The 19,872-nt window shown below is 33.5% G+C and overlaps 1 protein-coding gene across 2 annotated transcripts in view; it reads left to right on the top strand.

Moving 5' to 3' along the window:
• Positions 1–19,872, top strand: part of CDH12 (cadherin 12) — a 351,941-nt gene that overhangs the window by 298,919 nt on the left and 33,150 nt on the right. For both annotated transcript variants that reach the window (XM_045566578.1, XM_045566579.1), the window contains 2 exons: positions 1,142–1,329; positions 10,979–11,232. In XM_045566578.1, coding sequence (XP_045422534.1) covers positions 1,142–1,329; positions 10,979–11,232 — 442 coding nt within the window. The remainder of the gene's footprint in view (positions 1–1,141; positions 1,330–10,978; positions 11,233–19,872) is intronic.

Raw genomic sequence — 19,872 nt, 5'->3', positions numbered from 1 at the left:
GTTGATTTCTACAAATGTAACTAGAATTCCAAAACAAATTAATCACCATGGTAGCTTTACCCTTGGGAAAGTGTCATTCAAAATTCATTAATAGAAATTGAAACTGAAACTCCAATATCAAAATAGAAACTTTAGATTTTTGTGTTGAGTTTTGCTTCTGCATTTTTAGTTCCTCCCATTCTCTTCCTTTCCTCATTTTAATTTGAATACGCTGTTGTTTAACTCATTAACATCTCCTTTAATGAGATGTCAGTAAAATAATATACACTATATCTTTTCTTGTATGTCATACTTTAAAAAAATTCTACAAAACTTCTAAACTATGTCTACATTTTCATTTTTGGGGGTTTTACAATTTTTCATGATTCTAGGTTGTTTTTTATAGATAAGGATTTTTCTAGATTTTGCTGAGTCAACTTTATAGGAATATAAGTGCTCCTCCTGGTGGCAGAAATAAGCATTTTACATTTTTCTCTTTTTTAAGGCTTAAAAAAAGTTGGGAGATAGAGCTTTATGTTTGGATTTTAAACATGAGTAAAAGTATCTAGCAAGTTTCCAAGTTAAAATTTACTAAACATAAGCTGATTTTGATCTATAATATACTATATTTAATTCCTTTATGGATTAGAATTTTGATTAACTTTACAGATTATCATTGTACAGGTCATTTTTTAGATTAATAATTTATACTCATGGAAGTAATTAGTTTTAGGAAACATAACCTTAATTTTTTATAAATGTCTAAATAGCTATTCATCTATATCTTTTTATCTATGTTTTTTATTAAGGATTCTGTTGTATTGATACCAATTAATTTCATGAATAGTCCCACCCTCCCATTTGGTATTTGGTACACCTTGATGCTGTTAGAATGTAAAATATTTCTTCACAGTAATTTTAATTTAGCACATTCTGCTGTTTATAATGCCCAATTAAAATTCTACAGCAGGACATATTGAAGTGAAAAGTGAAGTTATTATTCCTAATCATAATCCTTAACTTGACAGCAAATTGCCTTTCCATTTGGCACTATAATGTTTTAAACTTGATTTACTTTCCATAGACTATATTTTTCAAGCCTGGTAATCTTTCTATATGCATTACTAACTCCACTGTCAATGCAAATTATATGTCTTATCAGGCATCTTCCATCTGAAAGTTCCCGAATCTTCTCCTATTGGCTCAGCTATTGGAAGAATAAGAGCTGTGGATCCTGATTTTGGACAAAATGCAGAAATTGAATACAATATTGTTCCAGGAGACGGGGGAAACTTGTTTGACATTGTCACAGATGAGGATACACAAGAAGGAGTCATCAAATTGAAAAAGGTACACAGACAAATTTTTGGACTGTTGACTACCTAATAATAATTAAAGAATGGAAACAAATGAAACTTGAAAATGACAAGTAACAATTTTTTTGTATTCCTTAACTGGATTAGATTAATTTATTAATTGAGATTTGCAAAATTATGAAACCTTTATTGAAATTGATTTAGATGATATAAATAATCTGGAACGTACAGTATATCTCCAAATTTAAAAAAAATTTCCTTCCATAGCAGATAAATTATTGTCCATTTTGCTGGCATAAATCTTATTATCTAAATACAGCTCAGTGTCAGTAACTTTTACTCCTTCATTCAACAGACATTTTTGGCACAGCCGCTGTGTCCCAGACCCTACTCTGGAACTGGGAGACTCAGTAGTGAACTCAATAGGCACATACATTCCTGGTACTCAAATAACTTCTATTCAATTGGGGAAGTTAGATGATAAACTAAAAATCACTCTCAGCAGTGATAAATTCAAGCTCGAAAGATATAAAACGGGTTAAAGGAATAAAAGGAATGCGAAGGGTGGAGGGTATCTTTTAGTGAGTTGATCAGAAAAAGCTTTTCTATTAAAGCAAAATTTAAACTGAGACCTGAAGGAAGCGAGAGATGAACTACGTGGTATCTGGGTGTGTTCTGAAAAGATTGAGCAGCAGTTGCGAAATCTCTGCATTGGGAGTGTACTGACAAGGAGGCTGGTGGGGCTGAAGTGCAATGGATGAATGAATGGGCCTGGGGCAGAGATGAGGCCAAAGAGGTGGCAGAAGGGCCGACCTTGTAGGCCAGGCCAGGCCAGGCCTTTGACTTAGATTACAGCGGCCAATGGTGAATTTAGATCTAAATCACTTTTATTAAAGCCAAATTACTCTAGCTGCTCTGAGGAGAATCAAGAGAAGTATGGATAGAATAGCCCAGTTATAAATAAAAGCTTATAGAAATAATCCAGAACGCTGATGGAGATGTGGAGCGTGATGATATAGCAAAGGAGATTGTGAGAAATGGTGAGATTCTGGCTGAATCATAAAGGAACAGCCAAAACATATTTTTATAAATATTCTGATCATCTTGCAAATTACACCAAGCACTTGAGTAGTTGGAGAACTTAATAAAATACATGGATTTGCTTTCAGTGTTGTAATTTGCATTCATCTCTAAGTAAGGACCCACCAGAGGCAATCCCTACTTACCAATCTATTGTTCTATTGGAAAAGAAAATTGCAACCTGTAGATGACATCTATTAAATCTTTTAAAAACAAAATCTCAGGACAACACTTTTGTTACAAAATTTAAAAACTGTCTATCATATATATTTCATTGTGTGAATGTGTTTGTGTCTATACACAAACACATAGATATATTACTGGATTAAGCATGATAGTATTATTCCATAAAAAATAAAAATAAGATAATATCCATTTGAATGAAGCCTATAACAATTCAAAATATATTTTTAAAAGCCTGCAGTTCTTTAAGTACAGAATCTTTTTGGGTGAAGACTATGTTAGGACTTACATTTATTTAGTTCTCAGAAAATTTTATCTTATACTTATTAGTTCTTGAAGAATTAGGAGCATCACAATAATACGTATGTAAACATCAGCAGTAGTGTTCCAGTTCCCTAATGATCTTAAAGTTATTTTTTGAAAGTTCTCTTTCAGTATTGCAGCAGAGAATTGCAATGCAAAAATTTTTGATGTAAAACCAAATTCATGAAGGAATTACATTTTTGAGGATAATAAATGTATTTAGAAAGTTCAAAAATATGTATTCTACATTTGAATATGTAACCTTTTAAAGAACACAAATTATTTTAATTTTGTGGCTAACAGATTTCGAGCTGCATTAGAGAAATGAAGCATGATATTGTTTGCTTTCAGAGAATTTTTCTTTTTTTAAGTCACTTAAAATATATTAAATGCAAAAATACATTTATATTCTGAAACAATATTATTATTACTGTTTTTATCTTCAAAATGTTTTATTTGCTTCCCTTTTATTATTTTCCATTCTCTCTACTTCCTGTGTGGAGGGAGGATGAAAGTAGATAAAAATGATGGTAAGGTTTACGTAAACTGAGAAGAATGAAGAAAGACATTTTTATTCATTTTTTCAACCTCAACTTTGATCCACTTTATGAGCACTGTGACAGAATGCCATTTTACTGTGACACTCTGAATTCAGAGAAACATCGCAAAACTTTATAAATTTATCGAAGGCACAAGATATTGGTAAAAAATAATACAAGATAAAGCAAAGTAAAACTACTATTGCTCTATCCTCACATCCTACCTCACTGAGCAAAGTATTAAAAACAAATTGTCCTATATGTTATTGAGTATTATAGCAATAATGTACTAACAAAATCAAAATAAAAAACTTAAAATTCCAATCTCTTCTAAAAATTAGATAGGCTACAATTGCAATGAGAGAATAAGATGCTTTAAATGAAACAGTTTTATTAGTGAAAATTAAATAAAATGTTTTCAGTTGATAAAGTTTTTTCCTACTAGATAAATGAGAATAAAATATACACTTACTATATATAAAATTACATGAGTTAAAAGCTTTCAAGGACTGAAAATACAAATATGTTTATAGAAGCATGTAGGTTTTCTTGTTACTGTTTAAGAAATTTTGGTACTTAAAATGGTGGGGTGAATACTTAAGTTATACAAAAGCACAATTTTACTATCCTGTATAGTTTCTCAAACAGTTCTGTACAATTTCTACAAAAATATCTATTAGGGACTGCTTAAAATGAAGAATAATAAAATGATTTCCTATTTTTATAAAAGTTTTTGAAATTAAAAAAAATCACCATTTCTATGTTACTTGGCAATATTAGTTCATTTCAAATTAACATAACTGTTATCACATTAAATCCATAGCAGAATTTTCTTTTTCCTTAAAAGCATGAGAGATAAATGATATTATTCTTCACAAGGACCCTTTAACAAATAGGTTAAGGTCTTCCTCAACTTACTCCATGGGCATTTATGTTTCCTATTTACAAGGTAAATCAGTAAAACTCATTCTCTTTTTTCAGTCTTAAATAACAAAGAAGGGATTCCACATCATATGATTCAGTAGCATAGCACCATCATGTGGCTAATTTTTAAATAATGCATAGGAACAAAATGAAAATAAACTTTGGAATATTTTGTATAGCCAAACATATGCCTCAATTTATTAAGTTTAAGATACCATTTTAATTTTATTAAGTTTTCAGCCACTCTGACATACCTAATTTCAAAGAAAAAATACATAGTGTTCTTTATTTGTTTCCATAAATACCATCTATGTTCCTGTTTTTCTATTTGTCTTCCCCTTCTTTTTCACATACCTCACCTAACTCCCCTAAACAATCTCATCAGCTCTGAATTAACTAGTGCAGATTTTTCTACTGCTTTGTAGACATTTCCAACTACACATTCCATGGTCTTTTCAAACTCAAAGTGTCCAAAGCTGGATTCCTTCTCTGCTCCCAACAAAAGTACACCTGCTCATATTTTCTCCTTGCCAGTTCCTTAAGGAACCAGAAATCTAGGATTTTTCCTATGTTACTTCCATTCTCGTTGACCTCCCCTTGCTAAATAGGACACAAAGCCTGGTCACTGATTTCTCCCAAACTTGCTTTAAATTTCCCCCTTCTCTTCCTGAATTGTCTTACAACCCTCTTCCTTCCTCCTTTCCACAACTGCAATGGCTGTTCTTCCGCCTCACACCTTACCTTCCTCCAACATAGCCTTTCCTCCATGAGTAGATGGTAGAAACCTAAATCTGTTCATCTTATTTAAATCCTTGTCTGGCCCTCATTGCTAGTATGAGAAAGCGCAAACAGCATACCCATCTCTGCACACACACCTACACACATGCACACACGCATGCACGCAGAGGCTATATTCCAACTACACCAAATTCATTGCAATGTCTACCAAAGGTGGGTTTCTCCTTCTGCTTTATAGAAGACCCTGCCCCATATGAATAGCTTCATTAATTCTTTCTTGTGCTTTAACATTTGTCTCCCTTGCCTCTCACCAAAGGCTCCCTCGAGTCCCTCAGGCAAAATTGATCATTCTTCACTTTCTTATCAAAATGTCCACATTACTGTCAAAGCATCTATGATAATTATATGGCACTTATGTTTAAAACACAACCAATTCCTCCTACTATATTTTAACCTCCTACAGGCACTTAAAGAACAACTATCTTATGTTGGTTTACTGTTTTCATTTCTGATGCATTATTTTTCTTTTTACTCATATACTATGTAAAGTTCGATATATACTGCAAAGTATTTAGAAAAATATTTTACTCATTTTACAAATAGGAAATCTCAAGCTCAGAGAAGAAAGGGATATTTTTCAAAATCACACAGCTTGCTGTAAATTATATGTTTGGAAAGCATATATTTTCAACTATTGTGAAGAATGATGTGTGTTAGAAAAGATAATTGGCCTCCCCCGATGGTCATGATTTATACTATGTGTGTATGTGACATACATTTTACTTGAGCATTTATAATAGTTGAAGAAATCTTCTGTTATTTTTTAGGGAAAATATCACTGAAAACCTGTAACTAAAACAACTAAAGTTTCTTTCAATTCTGTTTATGTTCTGTTTTCTTTTTTTTTGCTTATTTCTTTGTCTTAGTTACTCAATTTGTTCCAAAAATTGTTGTCACTAAAATACAGGCTTTAAAATAATGCCCATGATTCTTAAGTTAATTTGTTAAAACAAGCAAAATTTTCTCATGTTGTAGCAAGTATAGTAGTAACTTGTTCACAGAAAAATTAAGTTCATTTCTATTTTAATAAATAGTTTTGTTACTATTTTTTTGAGAGATGTATGAAATTTGTTTCTTCATTTAAATGTTTTTATTTGAAAAAATACTTTTTGCCTGGTAATTCCATTTTTCTTTTAAGCTTATTATATATTTCTAAAAATTTTACAACAAATACTGTTGAAATTTTGTCCACACTAAAATCTATTTTTTTAAAAATGGCCATGTCTCATTGTTTTTCACTTTGTTATAGAAACATTCTCTCCTCATATAGTGACAATTTTTATGCATCAAATAACTGAATATTTTTAGTAACATATAGAGTTGAATCCTTTCCTCAATGATGATGAGATGTACACAAACTCCCACATAGCCGCCCAGACAAGAATTTACTACTATATTCATCACAAAACTAAGTTTGGGGAAACTTGATTTTTTGTTAAACTGATGCTTGTTCTGAATGTCTTATCTTTATTGTTCAGCCTGGTGTAATAAACTTACTTTATAAGAGCTTGTTCCTAGTGTCCGTTCATCCTGGTTCAGCCTGGTATAAATCTGTTTTCTAACTGCTTGTCTTTAAAAGGATCTAGTCTGTTTCAGATAAACCTGCATTCTTTGATCATCTGGGTTCATTGACAATTTTCCTTGCCATTGACTATGAAGATGATTGAGAGAGCAGTGTCTTACTACTAAAGAATTTTTTTTTTTTTGAGATTGATGGCTTTACTGTGTCAGTGAAAGTAATGTGTCATTACGAAAATTGAAGTAATATAGAACAGTAAAAGTAAAGAGGATGGAAACCACAGCTTCAGTGGGCCAGAATATGGTATAACTAAGTCCTTTGCTCAAGAACTTTGGGGCTGAAATCTAAATTGGGACTGAAATACAATCTGAGGTTTAGAGTCGTTTCCCAAGTTTAAGGATGCTGGCAGAACCAGTTCTTTGTGGCTGGTTTCTTGTGGCTTTTTACGCCTCTTTTTATTACCCCTTGGCCAAGATCAGGCCTCAGTCCCCACAGGCACCCCGTAGGCACTTGCCATACATACTTCTATGCTCACAAGTTTACTTTTTTAAAGGCCAGGAGGAAATCATCTGTATCAGCTCTTTCCTCTTCTGATTAGGGCAGACCCCTGAAGTAAAATCTCTCTTAATTGATTCAATGTCAAGTGATTAAGGACCTCAATTATAACTGCATCATTTATTTTTCCATAAAACTTAACAAGTTCATGGGAGTAATACGCCATTCAGTTCACGGGCCCCTCACACACTCCAGGGCAGAGTCCTTCATACAAGGCAGGGGTCACTGGGGGCAGGAGTCGTGGGGGCATCTGCCTGTCACAGCTGCTGTGCTTCAGAGTCCTCAAAATATCTTTAACTGTAGCTACCTATTTCCACCCAACATTGTCTAGAAGCATGACGAGGCCTGGAAGAGCCAAAGGAGTTATTCTTTTTTATTTTATACTAAAAAATTGCGTATCTCACGTTGAAATGAGAAAATCATTTGGCATTTAGCATTTTATGTAGATTTTCATGACCTGGACTTCAGTAAAGAACAGAGAAAATAGAAAAAAATAATGGAGCAAAAAGGTGATATCCTGAATTCTTCCCTTTATATTCCAGAGAACAATTAAATATTAATATATCCTATTCCATTTCTTCATAGTTGTGGTTCCTCACTGCACAACTCTTTACAGTGAGAGAAATGAAATTTCTGGTCTCACTAATTTTCCTTTATAGAAACACCTTCTTACCCTTCTGGAAAAGTTTGTGAAATTAAATGGGCCCCAAGCAATGCCACAGAGTTTTCTATTTATTACGTAAGAGCTAAATTTGTTCAACTTCATAATAATGTATTTCAATTATAAAATATGATTCATTTTGTAATGATTTAAAAAAATCCTGTTTGTTCTATACCTATTTCAAATGCTAGAATTTTCATTGATTGTAAAGTAAAAGTTTATTCCCCAAGAAAGTGGAGGGTAGTCAGTCAGATGGGTGGGTAAAGTCAACTAGAGAGAGATCACCGTTGATTTTCTTTGCTCTTTCTGAGTTACATCCTGCTTTGTAAAGTGGGATTGCCTCAGGGTCAGGGTCATGAAGAAGTAAGTCCACCTAGGATATTATCGTAGCATTTTCTCTAGTTCTTTGATCACAGCAGGATATAAGTTTTCAGTTGCAAAAAATCTGTACATACAGAAACCTTTTTTCATCTCACTGTCTCCCTGACACAAAATATTTGCCTGCTCTGATAGGTCAGGAGTTCTTAGAAGAAGACATAAACTCTATCTGATCTCCTTAAAAAAAAAAAAAAAAAAGGAAAACATTTCAGAATTCTCCTTTCATCTCTGGCTTGAAATGGACTTACCAGTAGGGAGTCAAGTTCATCCAGATAGTTGCAGTGTATAATCAAGTAGGGAAATAAAATAAAGATCTTCCCTGGAAAGAACGTGCCTTATCATATAGATAATCAGAGGCCTTTTCAACATCTAGGAGAAAATATAGAGAGAAATGAGTACTAACTCCTACATTCTAAGATAGAAGTTAATTCTGGGCTAAAAAAAAGTTAGTATGAGCCAGGGAAACTTAATTTGCTTTCTAAACAAAGGGACCCCTAAGGTGATAAAATAAGAATAGTCTCATACTAGAAGTTAGGAATTATTGTCATAGAAAAATTATATTGTTTAACACTTATAGAGCCTTTAGAGTTTACAAAAGCAGAAAACATATTTTTATGTGTTCTTTAATTTGAATTAGCTAGTACACTTTTCTATCTTATACATTATTCTCTCTCAGACATCTCCTAACATATTTGATTTCTGTTAAACACATCCAGTTATGGAGAACTTGGTACTTCACCAAACTTATTTATTAAACAAGATGCCACTATTCTTTAATTTGCTGAATAGATCAAAAAAGAAAGCTGTGTTTGTCTTTGCATCTTTCTAAACTCCTAGGATGTCTCCCAGGCTTTGCCAACATATAAGGTATCAAAAATGTATAAAAAATAAATTCAATGTTCTTTTTCTAACCTAATGGTACTCTTTTTAATAACTTATTGTTGATTCACTCCCGAGAGACTTATAGGATGAGCCTAACTAATATTCAACATGACGGCTATTCAGATATTGAAAACATCTCTTATTTAGCCTTGGTCTTCTTCATTCTAAGCTAGACATTCTCAATTTTAGTGTTTTCTTATTTTTGGCTTGAATAATGTTTTGCCATCCTATTCTGGCAATTGGTTGTCTTTTCTTAAGTCTAATTCCTTTAACAAAACATAGTAGTCAAGTGTTAGGCTGATCAAAAGAGCATCATTGGACTATCCCCTCTCTTTTTCTAAACGGTACATTTCTATTCATGTAACCATGGCATAGCATGCATAACACTCTTTACTCATATGGGTTTATTACTTCTATAACAAGAAAGAGATAGAAATTAAAGGAAATCAGTATTATACGTTAACAGGTATGAAGAGAGTAAATAAAAATATAGAAAGTTAAAGACAGCATTGACTACAAAACAGATAAAAACATGAATAAAAATGTGATGATTTAGATTAAATAAAGGGAATAATTACAGGTAAAATAAATATAGGTTCTCCTGAATGAAGAAAATACTGAAAGGGACTGAATGTCCTATCCAAGTGGTATTATTGTTCTGCTATAATAAATTTCATGGTGTGAGAGGTTTTGAAGATTTCACAGTAATTTTTTTCTTTTCTTTTCCTCTCTTCAGAGGAAATGCATAAAACAGCAATCCTATCTTTAAAGGAGAAAAATATGCGTCCTTTATTTCCCCCAGGTGTATTGAGTAAAGGAACAGGTGTTAACACAGCAATTAGCTAGTAATTGGGGTAACATTGGAGGGAATTACTTTAGAAAGCAAACTTTTAAAGGTACCAGAAAATCATTATGTTAATGTTAAATTCATGTTGTCTTAGACTTTCTTACATAATTAGAAGTCAGAGCCATTGACCTTAAACTTAACACTTAAACCAAGCACCACAGTAACACCATATTTTGGTAATATAATATTTTCAGTTATTGAGAACATAAAACTAATTTCACAGCGAGGGTGAATGTAAGCAGTGGTAAGCTAAAATTGAGCATTAGTGACTTCGTGGGAAATGACTTCCTATATGTTTCCTGGACTTGTTTGATTTGATCATATACGTTGAAAGCCATAATTCTTGGTAATGTAAACCGGCGATGCATTTCAATGCCGACAAACGTATATACCGTTCTGGGAACACAGAAAATCAAAACCCTTTTCATAACTACCACTGCGTATGCATTTAAATCTTGATACAGACCGTTTTTAATGTAAAGACCTAGACATTCGAAAGTATTTAATAGAAAACGACATCAATATTAAAATAAGAAAAGTAGTGCCATAAAAATCCCATGTGTTGTTATATCAAATTTGCAGCTGGAATCTAAAGAATATGTTCAATCACCCAATTTCGTTTTTTGTTTATCATTACTTAGCTCCACTAGATGTCAGTATTGGATAAGGGCAGACAAATGCTTCACATCAGCTTTCTTGTTTTAACTTTGCTCAGATGAGCTGCATAAGCCCTAACTAGCACGCGTATCCACGTGTCTATTAGGTTCATTTTAATGTATGCAACTGATTATCTTTACAAGTTACTCAGAAAATTATACAGGTGGGTAACTTATTTTTTTAAAATGTTTGCCTTGCACTTAATTCCCTCACCCACCAATTATAAAGGCAAATGAAAATTTGAAACCAGTGTAATTGGTTATATAATACTTGCAAGTTGCTGTGAAGTAATGTTCACCATTTTTGCCACATTTTATATAAATGCACCCTTTCGTTTTTTATTTGTCCCCGCCACAGCCGTTAGATTTTGAAACAAAGAAGGCATATACTTTCAAAGTAGAGGCCTCCAACCTGCACCTGGACCACCGCTTTCACTCCGCGGGGCCTTTTAAAGACACAGCCACGGTGAAGGTCAGCGTGCTGGACGTGGACGAGCCCCCGGTTTTCAGCAAGCCGCTCTACACCATGGAGGTGTACGAAGACACCCCAGTCGGGACCATCATTGGCGCTGTCACTGCCCAGGACCTCGACGTGGGCAGTAGTGCCGTTAGGTGAGAAAAATAAACATTTTCTTTTCTATGTGTCAGAAACAAAACAAAAACAAACTAAAAAAAACCACAACTCTCTGACAAAACCTGCATGATGACTTAATTATAGCATATGATGCTTGATAAGGTAATGACTTTACCTAAGAACAAATGCTATGCCACAGGAATCCAACAAAAGCGTCCACTACCAATCCTTGCATCAGTGTTTCCTAGTGGCCTGATGGTGGTCACAGCAGGCAAGCCAACAAATCACAATGCCTTATCTATAAAAGCGTTTCAATATATAACTTCAAAGGAAGGATTCTCATGATTAATGATATTAAGATACTTTCACAATGTGCAGAGTATAATAGACATTAATAAATTTTACAATCACTCCAAAATTTCTTTCCCCTAACCCAAAATTAGTGTTTGAAAAAGTTGATTTCGTCATTTGCTATATACAGGTCATTTTTCTCACTGTGACAATTGTGTCTGCTGGGTTTGAGGTGGAATGAGTGGAAGTACAGTTCGAGTCAGTCCTAGGGTGAAATGAATTATTACTCAAAGCCTACACTTTGCAAGGAGCTGCCTCTTGCTCATCGCCCTCTCTCTCTTTCTTTCTCTCTCTCAATGCATAAATTTCACTAGCGCCATCAAGGCATAACAGGATTTCTGTTTTCCTCACTTATACATCAATCCTGCAATATTGTTTTCAGGCTTATTCCCATTCATCTGTTGTGTGCTTAAATTTCTGCCACATGCCTACAACTGTTGGGAAACAAAAAAATAAAAAGTGAACAGAAAAAGATAAGATTTGCTGTGAATACTCCATCCCTAAAGGGTTGAATGGTTAGTATGCAAGAACTAAAGAAAACCTTAAGTAGGTTTTTAAAGCAAAAACACTCTATTGACATAGAGAGAAACAAACTAATATCTTCTAAATTTTATGCCATGTGGTAAGTAGTGATAAAATAGATCAAATATTCAGTGGTAACCTTAATGCAAGTGATCACATATAGTTAAATCTCAGGAAGTAGCTTGAGAACATGTATAACTGACTGTTTGTATTAAGATTTATCTGACTCCTTCACTCAAAGTTACATGAACACCGTCTCTGTCAGTCCTGGCTGCTATTAACAGATCATATACTGAGTGATTTCAGCAACAAACGTTTATCTGTACTAGTTCTGGAGGCTAGAAAGTCCAAGATCAAGGTGCCAACAGATCTGGAGTGTGGTGAGGGCCTTCTTTCTGTTTAGCAGATGGTCATCTTCTCCTTGTATCCACACAGTGCAGAAAGAGAAAGAGAGCTCTCTAGCATCTCTTTTATAAGGGCACTAATCCCGTTATGAAGGCTCCACCCTGTTGACTTAATTACCTCCTAAAGGCTCCACCTCTCAATACCATTACATTGCGGGTTAAGATTTCAAGATATGAATCTTGGGGGAACACAGAAATTCAGTCCATGACATTCCACTTCTAGTCCCTCAAAATTTATAGCATCGGATGCTATAATTTTTAAGAAGTCTGGCAGTCCCCTTCATTTTCAGCAATTTTTCTGTTTTCTTTAGTGTTTCTGCTGTTAGGATCTCATCTATATTCCTGGCTGTTGTTGACATAGTGGATGAAGTCTGTAATTCATACCCATACTAATCTCCTCATCAAATAATCTGTTGGCCAACCCTTAGTGTTCTCTTCTAAACACACTTTCTCATTTTCTATACAGTGGACAGGCTGAGATATTTCCAAGTCTTAGAGTTCTGGTTCCTTTTTTCTTAAAAACTCCATCTTCAATTTCTCTTGTCTCACATTTTATTATAAACAGTCAGAAGAAACCAAGCTACTCCTACAACACTTTACTTAAAAATCTCCTCAGCTAAATATCCAATTTCATCCCTCAAAAGTTCTACCTTCCACAAAATACTAGAATAGGAACATTATTCACCCAAGTTCTTTGGCATTTATAACAAGAATTGCCTTTCCTCCAGTTACCCATAACAAGTCTTCATTTCTCTCTGAGACTTCTTCAAAATGACTTTTACAATCCATATTTCCACTAACAATCTGTTCGTAATTATCTATGAATAGATACTCTCTAAAAAAGCAGAATCTTTCTGTATAGTTCCCTTCTTTTGATTCTGATTCCTCATCACTATAGCCCTGGATGTTCATTATTTATAGCATCTCAAAACTCTTTCAGCCTTTAACCATTACCCAGTTCTAAAGCCTCTTTTTCAATTTTAGGTATTAATTATAGCTGCACCCCTACTGCTGGGCACCAATTTCTCTCTTGGTCAGTGCAGGTTGCTGTAACAAAGTACCATCCAGACTTGGTGGCTTATGCAAAAAACATTATGTCTTTAAGTTCTGGACACTGGGAAGTCCATGCTCAAGGTGCCAATAGATCCAATGTCTGGTGAGGGCCTGCTTCCTGTTGAGAAGAAGGTCATCTTGTATTTACAAATGGCAGAAAGAGAGCTCTAGGGGTCCCTTTTATAAGGGCACTAATTCCACCCATGAGGGCTCCACACTTCTGACACACACACACACACACACACACATTTATATATATATATCTCCAGCATTTGCTGAGACATTCTTAAGAATCTGCTCCATTGATGGTTGTTATATATTAACCTGTTATCATTCATCAGTCTTTTTTCTGAAGCACCTGCATGTGCTGTTGATAATTATGGAAGTAGGAAATGCATGGAGAATAGATACAGTTGTTTTCAAGAATATGAACAGTTATTGAAGAAATGTTGAAGGTTGTAACAAAAATAATAAAGAGATAAATAAATATTAATTGAAACTAACTCTCAACAAATGAGAATTTAAGTACATAGTAGAACTCCATGTCTGGAGAATACACTAAGTTGTTTAAGAATTTACTGTATACTCTATTTTGAAGACTGACAAAGAAGGGTGAGGTCAAAATATTAACAAAACTATAATTTTAATACAATATTAAGGAACCCCCCCTAAAGTCAAAAAGTCCTTAAGTAGAAAATATCATCAGGTAAAGGTACACAGTTTCAAACCCAAGAAAATTGTTAGGAGTGAAGACTTTGGTGTGTGGAACAAAGGAACGTTATATATGAAAGAAATTCTTCTGCTATAAATGTTTAAATTTTTTAATGTTTTATGTCACAGGAGCTAGCATCTGACAAGTGCTACTTTGTGTGCAATAAAATAGTCTCTCTAGTCTTACTTCTAATGAATAGTGGTCTGCCGTGCTAAACTTCTAGACACAGATGGATCTAATTGATACCCATGAGGGGTTGTCAAAAGACAGCACTGTTTTTGAATCAACATGAAACTTGTCTTTGCTCCATGTCTTCGGAGTAAATAACTAACGTGAATTATGTCAGTTGAGGAAACATGGGGCATGAGTTATCATTCCCTGGTCTGAAAACCTGTTTACTCACTTAAGAATGACAGTGAAAATATGTTGTGAAAACTAAGCAACAAAATGTAAGATTACTTGACATGCTTAGGTTCGCTCTGTTTGTTTTCTTTTCCTTCACTTAACTATCTTTTCACAGGGTTATTGTGTAAGGTATTAATTTAGAACTGTCATTCCTTACCACTGGGTATTTTATCATCATCATCATCATCATCATCATCATTGTCACTGAGCACAACAAAGAGCCAGAAAGAAATACTGTTACCAAGAACTGAGTCAGCTTTGAAGAAAGGTTCCCTTTGTTTTAATGTATGGCAAATATACCATATCTGGTTCCTTCCCCTTTTGCCTGGCCCTACCTTAATTTCTAGTTATTCTTTCCCTCACTCTTTTAGTGTTTGCCTTTTGATGCACTGATTTTCTGCCTCTAATGTTGTATAGAGGCAGACTGTGTTATTATATAGTTCATGGAAATGATTTCTAGTCAGTCAAAGGAGAGTAGAATAAGCATACCCCTATAAGTGAGATGGGGGATTTTCATAACAGCAGGCTCTTGAGTTTAGAAATGAAATTTTAAAACAGTTGATTATTCAATTACATTGAAAGATGGTATTTGCTTTGAGTATTAGTGATTTAGGTTAGAGTAGTCAGTAAATATTTGTTAAATGAATGACTTGATCTGTATAGTACTAATTTTAGCTAAACAATACAACGGCCTAGTATTCATTTGTAACTATTGTCTAAACGAAGAAAAGTCAACATATTTGCATACTTTGTTCCTAAATCTAGAAAAAGATCCTAGAAACTGTGAGAACTTCAGTGTTTCAACCCTTAGACTGATTCCAAAATATTTCCTCAGGATTATCCCTAATAATTAACTGATAGGAAATACTATAAAAAACACATTTATTTTTGTTTGGATTATGACCCTGTAGCTTTGCACATAATCAGAATTTGTTGCTTACATGCCTCTTTGATGATCCTAAGAATATATACATTTTATTAAAATTTACATTTTGAATATTAAAGGAAAGAGATAAGATAAACAGTACTCAAAAAGGATTAACTATTTCATCATCTTAATGAATATTTTATATAGCCTTATGGATACAATTTTTTTCCAATAGCTATATGAATCTTCAGCATTTTCTAAGAAAATAGGCCATAAAAATAAAAGTAATTTTCTATCTGCTAAATAATAAAATGAAAAAGGTGAAAAGCTGAATAAAATTGTACAAACCCAGAACTTGTACTCTGCCTAGGAAATAGGAAGCAGTTTTAATGCTCACATTAAGAAAAAAAAAAATGTGGTGTTAGTCTCTATACCAGAAACTATCCTTCATGGATTGCTTTACTAATTCTAAATGGAGATAACCACTGGCTTTTAACAATAGCTATGACAGGCAGGGCATGGTGGCTCACATCTGTAATCCTAGCACTCTGGAAGGCCGAGGCAGGAGGATCACTCAAGGTCAGGAGTTCGAGACCACATCTCTACTAAAAAATAGAAAGAAATTAACCGGACAACTAAAAATATATAGAAAAAATTAGCCGGGCATGGTGGTGCATGCCTGTAGTCCCAGCTGCTTGTGAGGCTGAGGCAGGAGGATTGCTTGAGCCCACAAGTTTGAGGTTGCTGTGAACTAGGCTGACTCCACAGCACTCTAGCCCAGGCAACAAAATGAGACTCTGTCTCAAAAAAAAAAAAAAAAAATAGCTATGACAAAGTACTGCTAAAAGATATTATAAATTCTTATGTTATTTGAAGTTAGGCAGGAAACAAACATACAGAAACAATTCAAAACATGATAAATGAAAAAATAGAAGTATTGTGTACAAATTGGTAGACATGAAAAGAAAAAGCAGATATAGAATACCTCAAAGAAACCCAGGGAAACACAAACTGATAAAAGGGAATGTGGAATTTAGAAACTGCAGTAGTAGCTGAATGTGTTAATCTCCAGGGAATTTTTCCTATTCATCTTTTTCACAACTCTGCTAAAGTTAGTGTTTAGGACCCTCAAGAGAATTATTTTTTTAAAGTCCGTTTTTACATGAAGTCTACTTGCAAATATGCTGATGGCATTTAGCTTCCATTAACTCCATTTATAGAAGCTAAGGAACTGAGAAATTATTTTGTCAAAAAGAAAGAAAAAAAAGTAAAGAAAAATTATTTTGCTAAGGAAATAAAAATTGAGTTGACTAAAATTTGCTAAGAAAATAGAGCTTACGACCCATAAAGATCATAAACACCCTAGTGTACAAGCCCTTAAAAAACCCTTATTATATTCATATATCTAGATACAGATCAGCTTATGATAGATTTGAAAAAAATACACACCTACACATATACATACTACATTTCATTAATATATTTCATTAAACATTGGGATACATATTTTACATCAAGAAATGTTTTAAAATAAATTAATTTCTTGTGTGGTAAATGAGAGCTTGTTCAATACAGTCTTAACTCTCAAGTATCTTTTCATTTTGTGCATTGTGAGGGTAGTGGTTTAAAAAGTATAATACTTACATATTTATGTAATAAACAAAAAAATGGTAAGTGCCATGACAGGATTCTGGATGGTGGTTTTAGTGGATGGGAAAGACATGAAGACGATATTTGGAGACAGACGGAGAGAAATGAATTAGAATAAGCAATGAAAGACACATATTGTTTTGATATCTAAGAGGGCAGAAGTCTAGGATGAAGTGTATGTAGCAGAAGATGAGAAACTATTTTTGTTGAAGAGAATAGCATTGAGAAAAGTTGAGTTTTGGTAAACTACATCCTCAGATTTCTTCATACTAGTTCTGAATTTTAAAGTTTATCAGTGACTTATTAATAATTTGTATGTCTTTAATCTCTCCTTAATCTCTTTGGGTAGCCATTGCTCACAAACTCAGCCAAAGCTACCCCCATTGAGCATCAAAAAAAGGAACTAATAGGAAATCAGCAACTAGTAGTTAAGAAAGTTTGAGAGGCATATTTGGGATTCCTAAGAAAAAGGTTTAATTGTGATTGTTGATGAGGCAATTACAAGCTAAATGTTGTTGCAGGTGGCTTTGGAGCTCCCTAAAATGTTTGTTACAATAAATTCAACTAAATTTACTTTCAACTGTCTGCTATAAGACAAAAAATAAGACAAAACATTAGCAACTGAGAGGAGTTAAGAGTAAAAAGATTTTGATCTGTTATTATTATTATTTGGATGAAAGAATATTTCCTACCTTGACCTGAATCATTATTCCTATATTTTTATTGCTTACAGAATGAGATGTAACACTTTTGGAGTAACTGTGTACCATCAAATACTTTTTACAAAATGTATTTGGGAATTGAGACAGGGTCAAAGTTAGCTTTTCCATTAGCTCTGAGAAAGTTATTAGGCAAATTAAAAGAAATAATTTTAGAGGGAATGCTTACCTAATGAAGAGAATAAAACTTTTTAAGGCATTTCTGAAAACTCATTTACGGAAAAGTAATAAAATTGTACTATATCAAGTGGCCTGCACAGATTAATGTTTTAATTTTTGATTTCTATTCAATTGTTAAGACTTTTTTTTAAATTTTTTTAGCAATAGTCATTGTGCATACTTGTATGAACTCTGGATTTGTTTCATTACATATAGATCATAAACACCTATTTTTTCATTTAAATCTCATCTACTCACCAAATAAGCATGGGATGACTCAAACATTTTTGGCACTTAAGTCTTTTGCTCATTGAAACTGGCGAGTTAGGCCAAATTAGATAATTCATGTTATCCTGTTGTGATTAGTTGCAATTAAAATATTATTTTACCCTTAGATTGGAAATGGACTATTGCAAACACATAGTAGAGCCTATGATGGTTCACTCGGGGAGGGTGAATCTCCCAAAAATGACCTGCACATTTTAGATGTGGGTCATGTTTTTTTTTTTTTTTTTTAATTGTCCAGGAAATGTAGAAGTGATTTCATTGTCACTTCATCGATAGTCTTTTCTTATAAATGTCTCCCAATTGCTATATTTGGTAAAATATCACATAGAAAATGGTCTTTGTTGTCTCACATTTATGGTTTAGTCGGGCACAGGGTTCATTCAATCACATAAAGGCAGCACATCAGGAAGATGCCAGGGGCTGGTACTAGACCTGTAGTTTTGGAACTGATTAGCTATTGGAAGATGCTGAAGATGTTTAGCTGAGTAAAAAAGTTTCACTTGTATTCCAGAAGGCATTAAGCTTTCTGCAAGGATAGCATCCAGAGAAAGGGGGTTGCCAAATCTCACAAAGTGACAGGGCTAAAAACTGGATACCAGAAAGTACAGAATGAGAGCCAGATAAAAGCACCATTCTTTGAAATAGTGCCTGAATAACTGTGTTCAGTGTTCGTGCTTTAGGGGTTTGTATGGGAGCCTTGTAGTTCAGATATTTTAAAGTTGAAGGCTATGTTTGCCACGATTTGATACCAGAACTTTTGAAAGTTTGTAAGGAAGGATATTTAACTGGAAAGTAATACAAAATAACGTAGAAAGAGAGAGAGAGAAAGAAGGAAAAGAATATACACACAGATATGCATAATTCCATGTCTAGGCAACATATACCTTATCTCATTTCATTTTTATAACAACACTCATGGTTACACTCTTAGGCAGGTATTATTTTCAAATTTTATAAATTATAAGGAAAATAGATATTGGAGGGAAAGTTTCCTAACCTAATTGCACAAGGTAAGTAAAAGAAATTGTATGTCACCTTAGTTCTCTGAAAAAATTAGTGGTTTCTTGCTATATTTCATTGCATCTCAGTGGTGGTTAGCTTATGTATTGTAAATTCTATGTCAGTGTTAGACTGAACTAAATAAATAAAATTTGCTTATCAAGCTTGATAGATATTGGGTGCTGGTTGATATATATATAGAAACAAAACAAAGAGATAGACACAACATTATTTTACATATATATTATATAAGTTCTTGAATTTTAAACATGTTCTCAGAACTTAAAATTATAATTAAACATGTCCTGTGTGCATAGTGATTCACTGTACAAAGCTGTACTTCTGTTTGAATCAATTTGGTAAATTATAATGTATGCTACAAGTATTAACTATAAGTTAGGTGATCAATTTTCCCCATTTTGTCTGGCATTGAGGAATTTTCTGGGCCTCAAGACTTTCAGTATAATAACCAGTATAAAGTCCTCAGCACACCAGAAAGAGTTAATTGTTCTAAATAAGTTATTCTTAAAGCTCTAAATATTTTGCCT

Source organism: Lemur catta, chromosome 12 (genome assembly GCF_020740605.2).
Source record: "Lemur catta isolate mLemCat1 chromosome 12, mLemCat1.pri, whole genome shotgun sequence".
Lineage (NCBI taxonomy): Eukaryota > Metazoa > Chordata > Mammalia > Primates > Lemuridae > Lemur > Lemur catta.
This window is presented reverse-complemented; position numbering and strand designations above follow the sequence as displayed.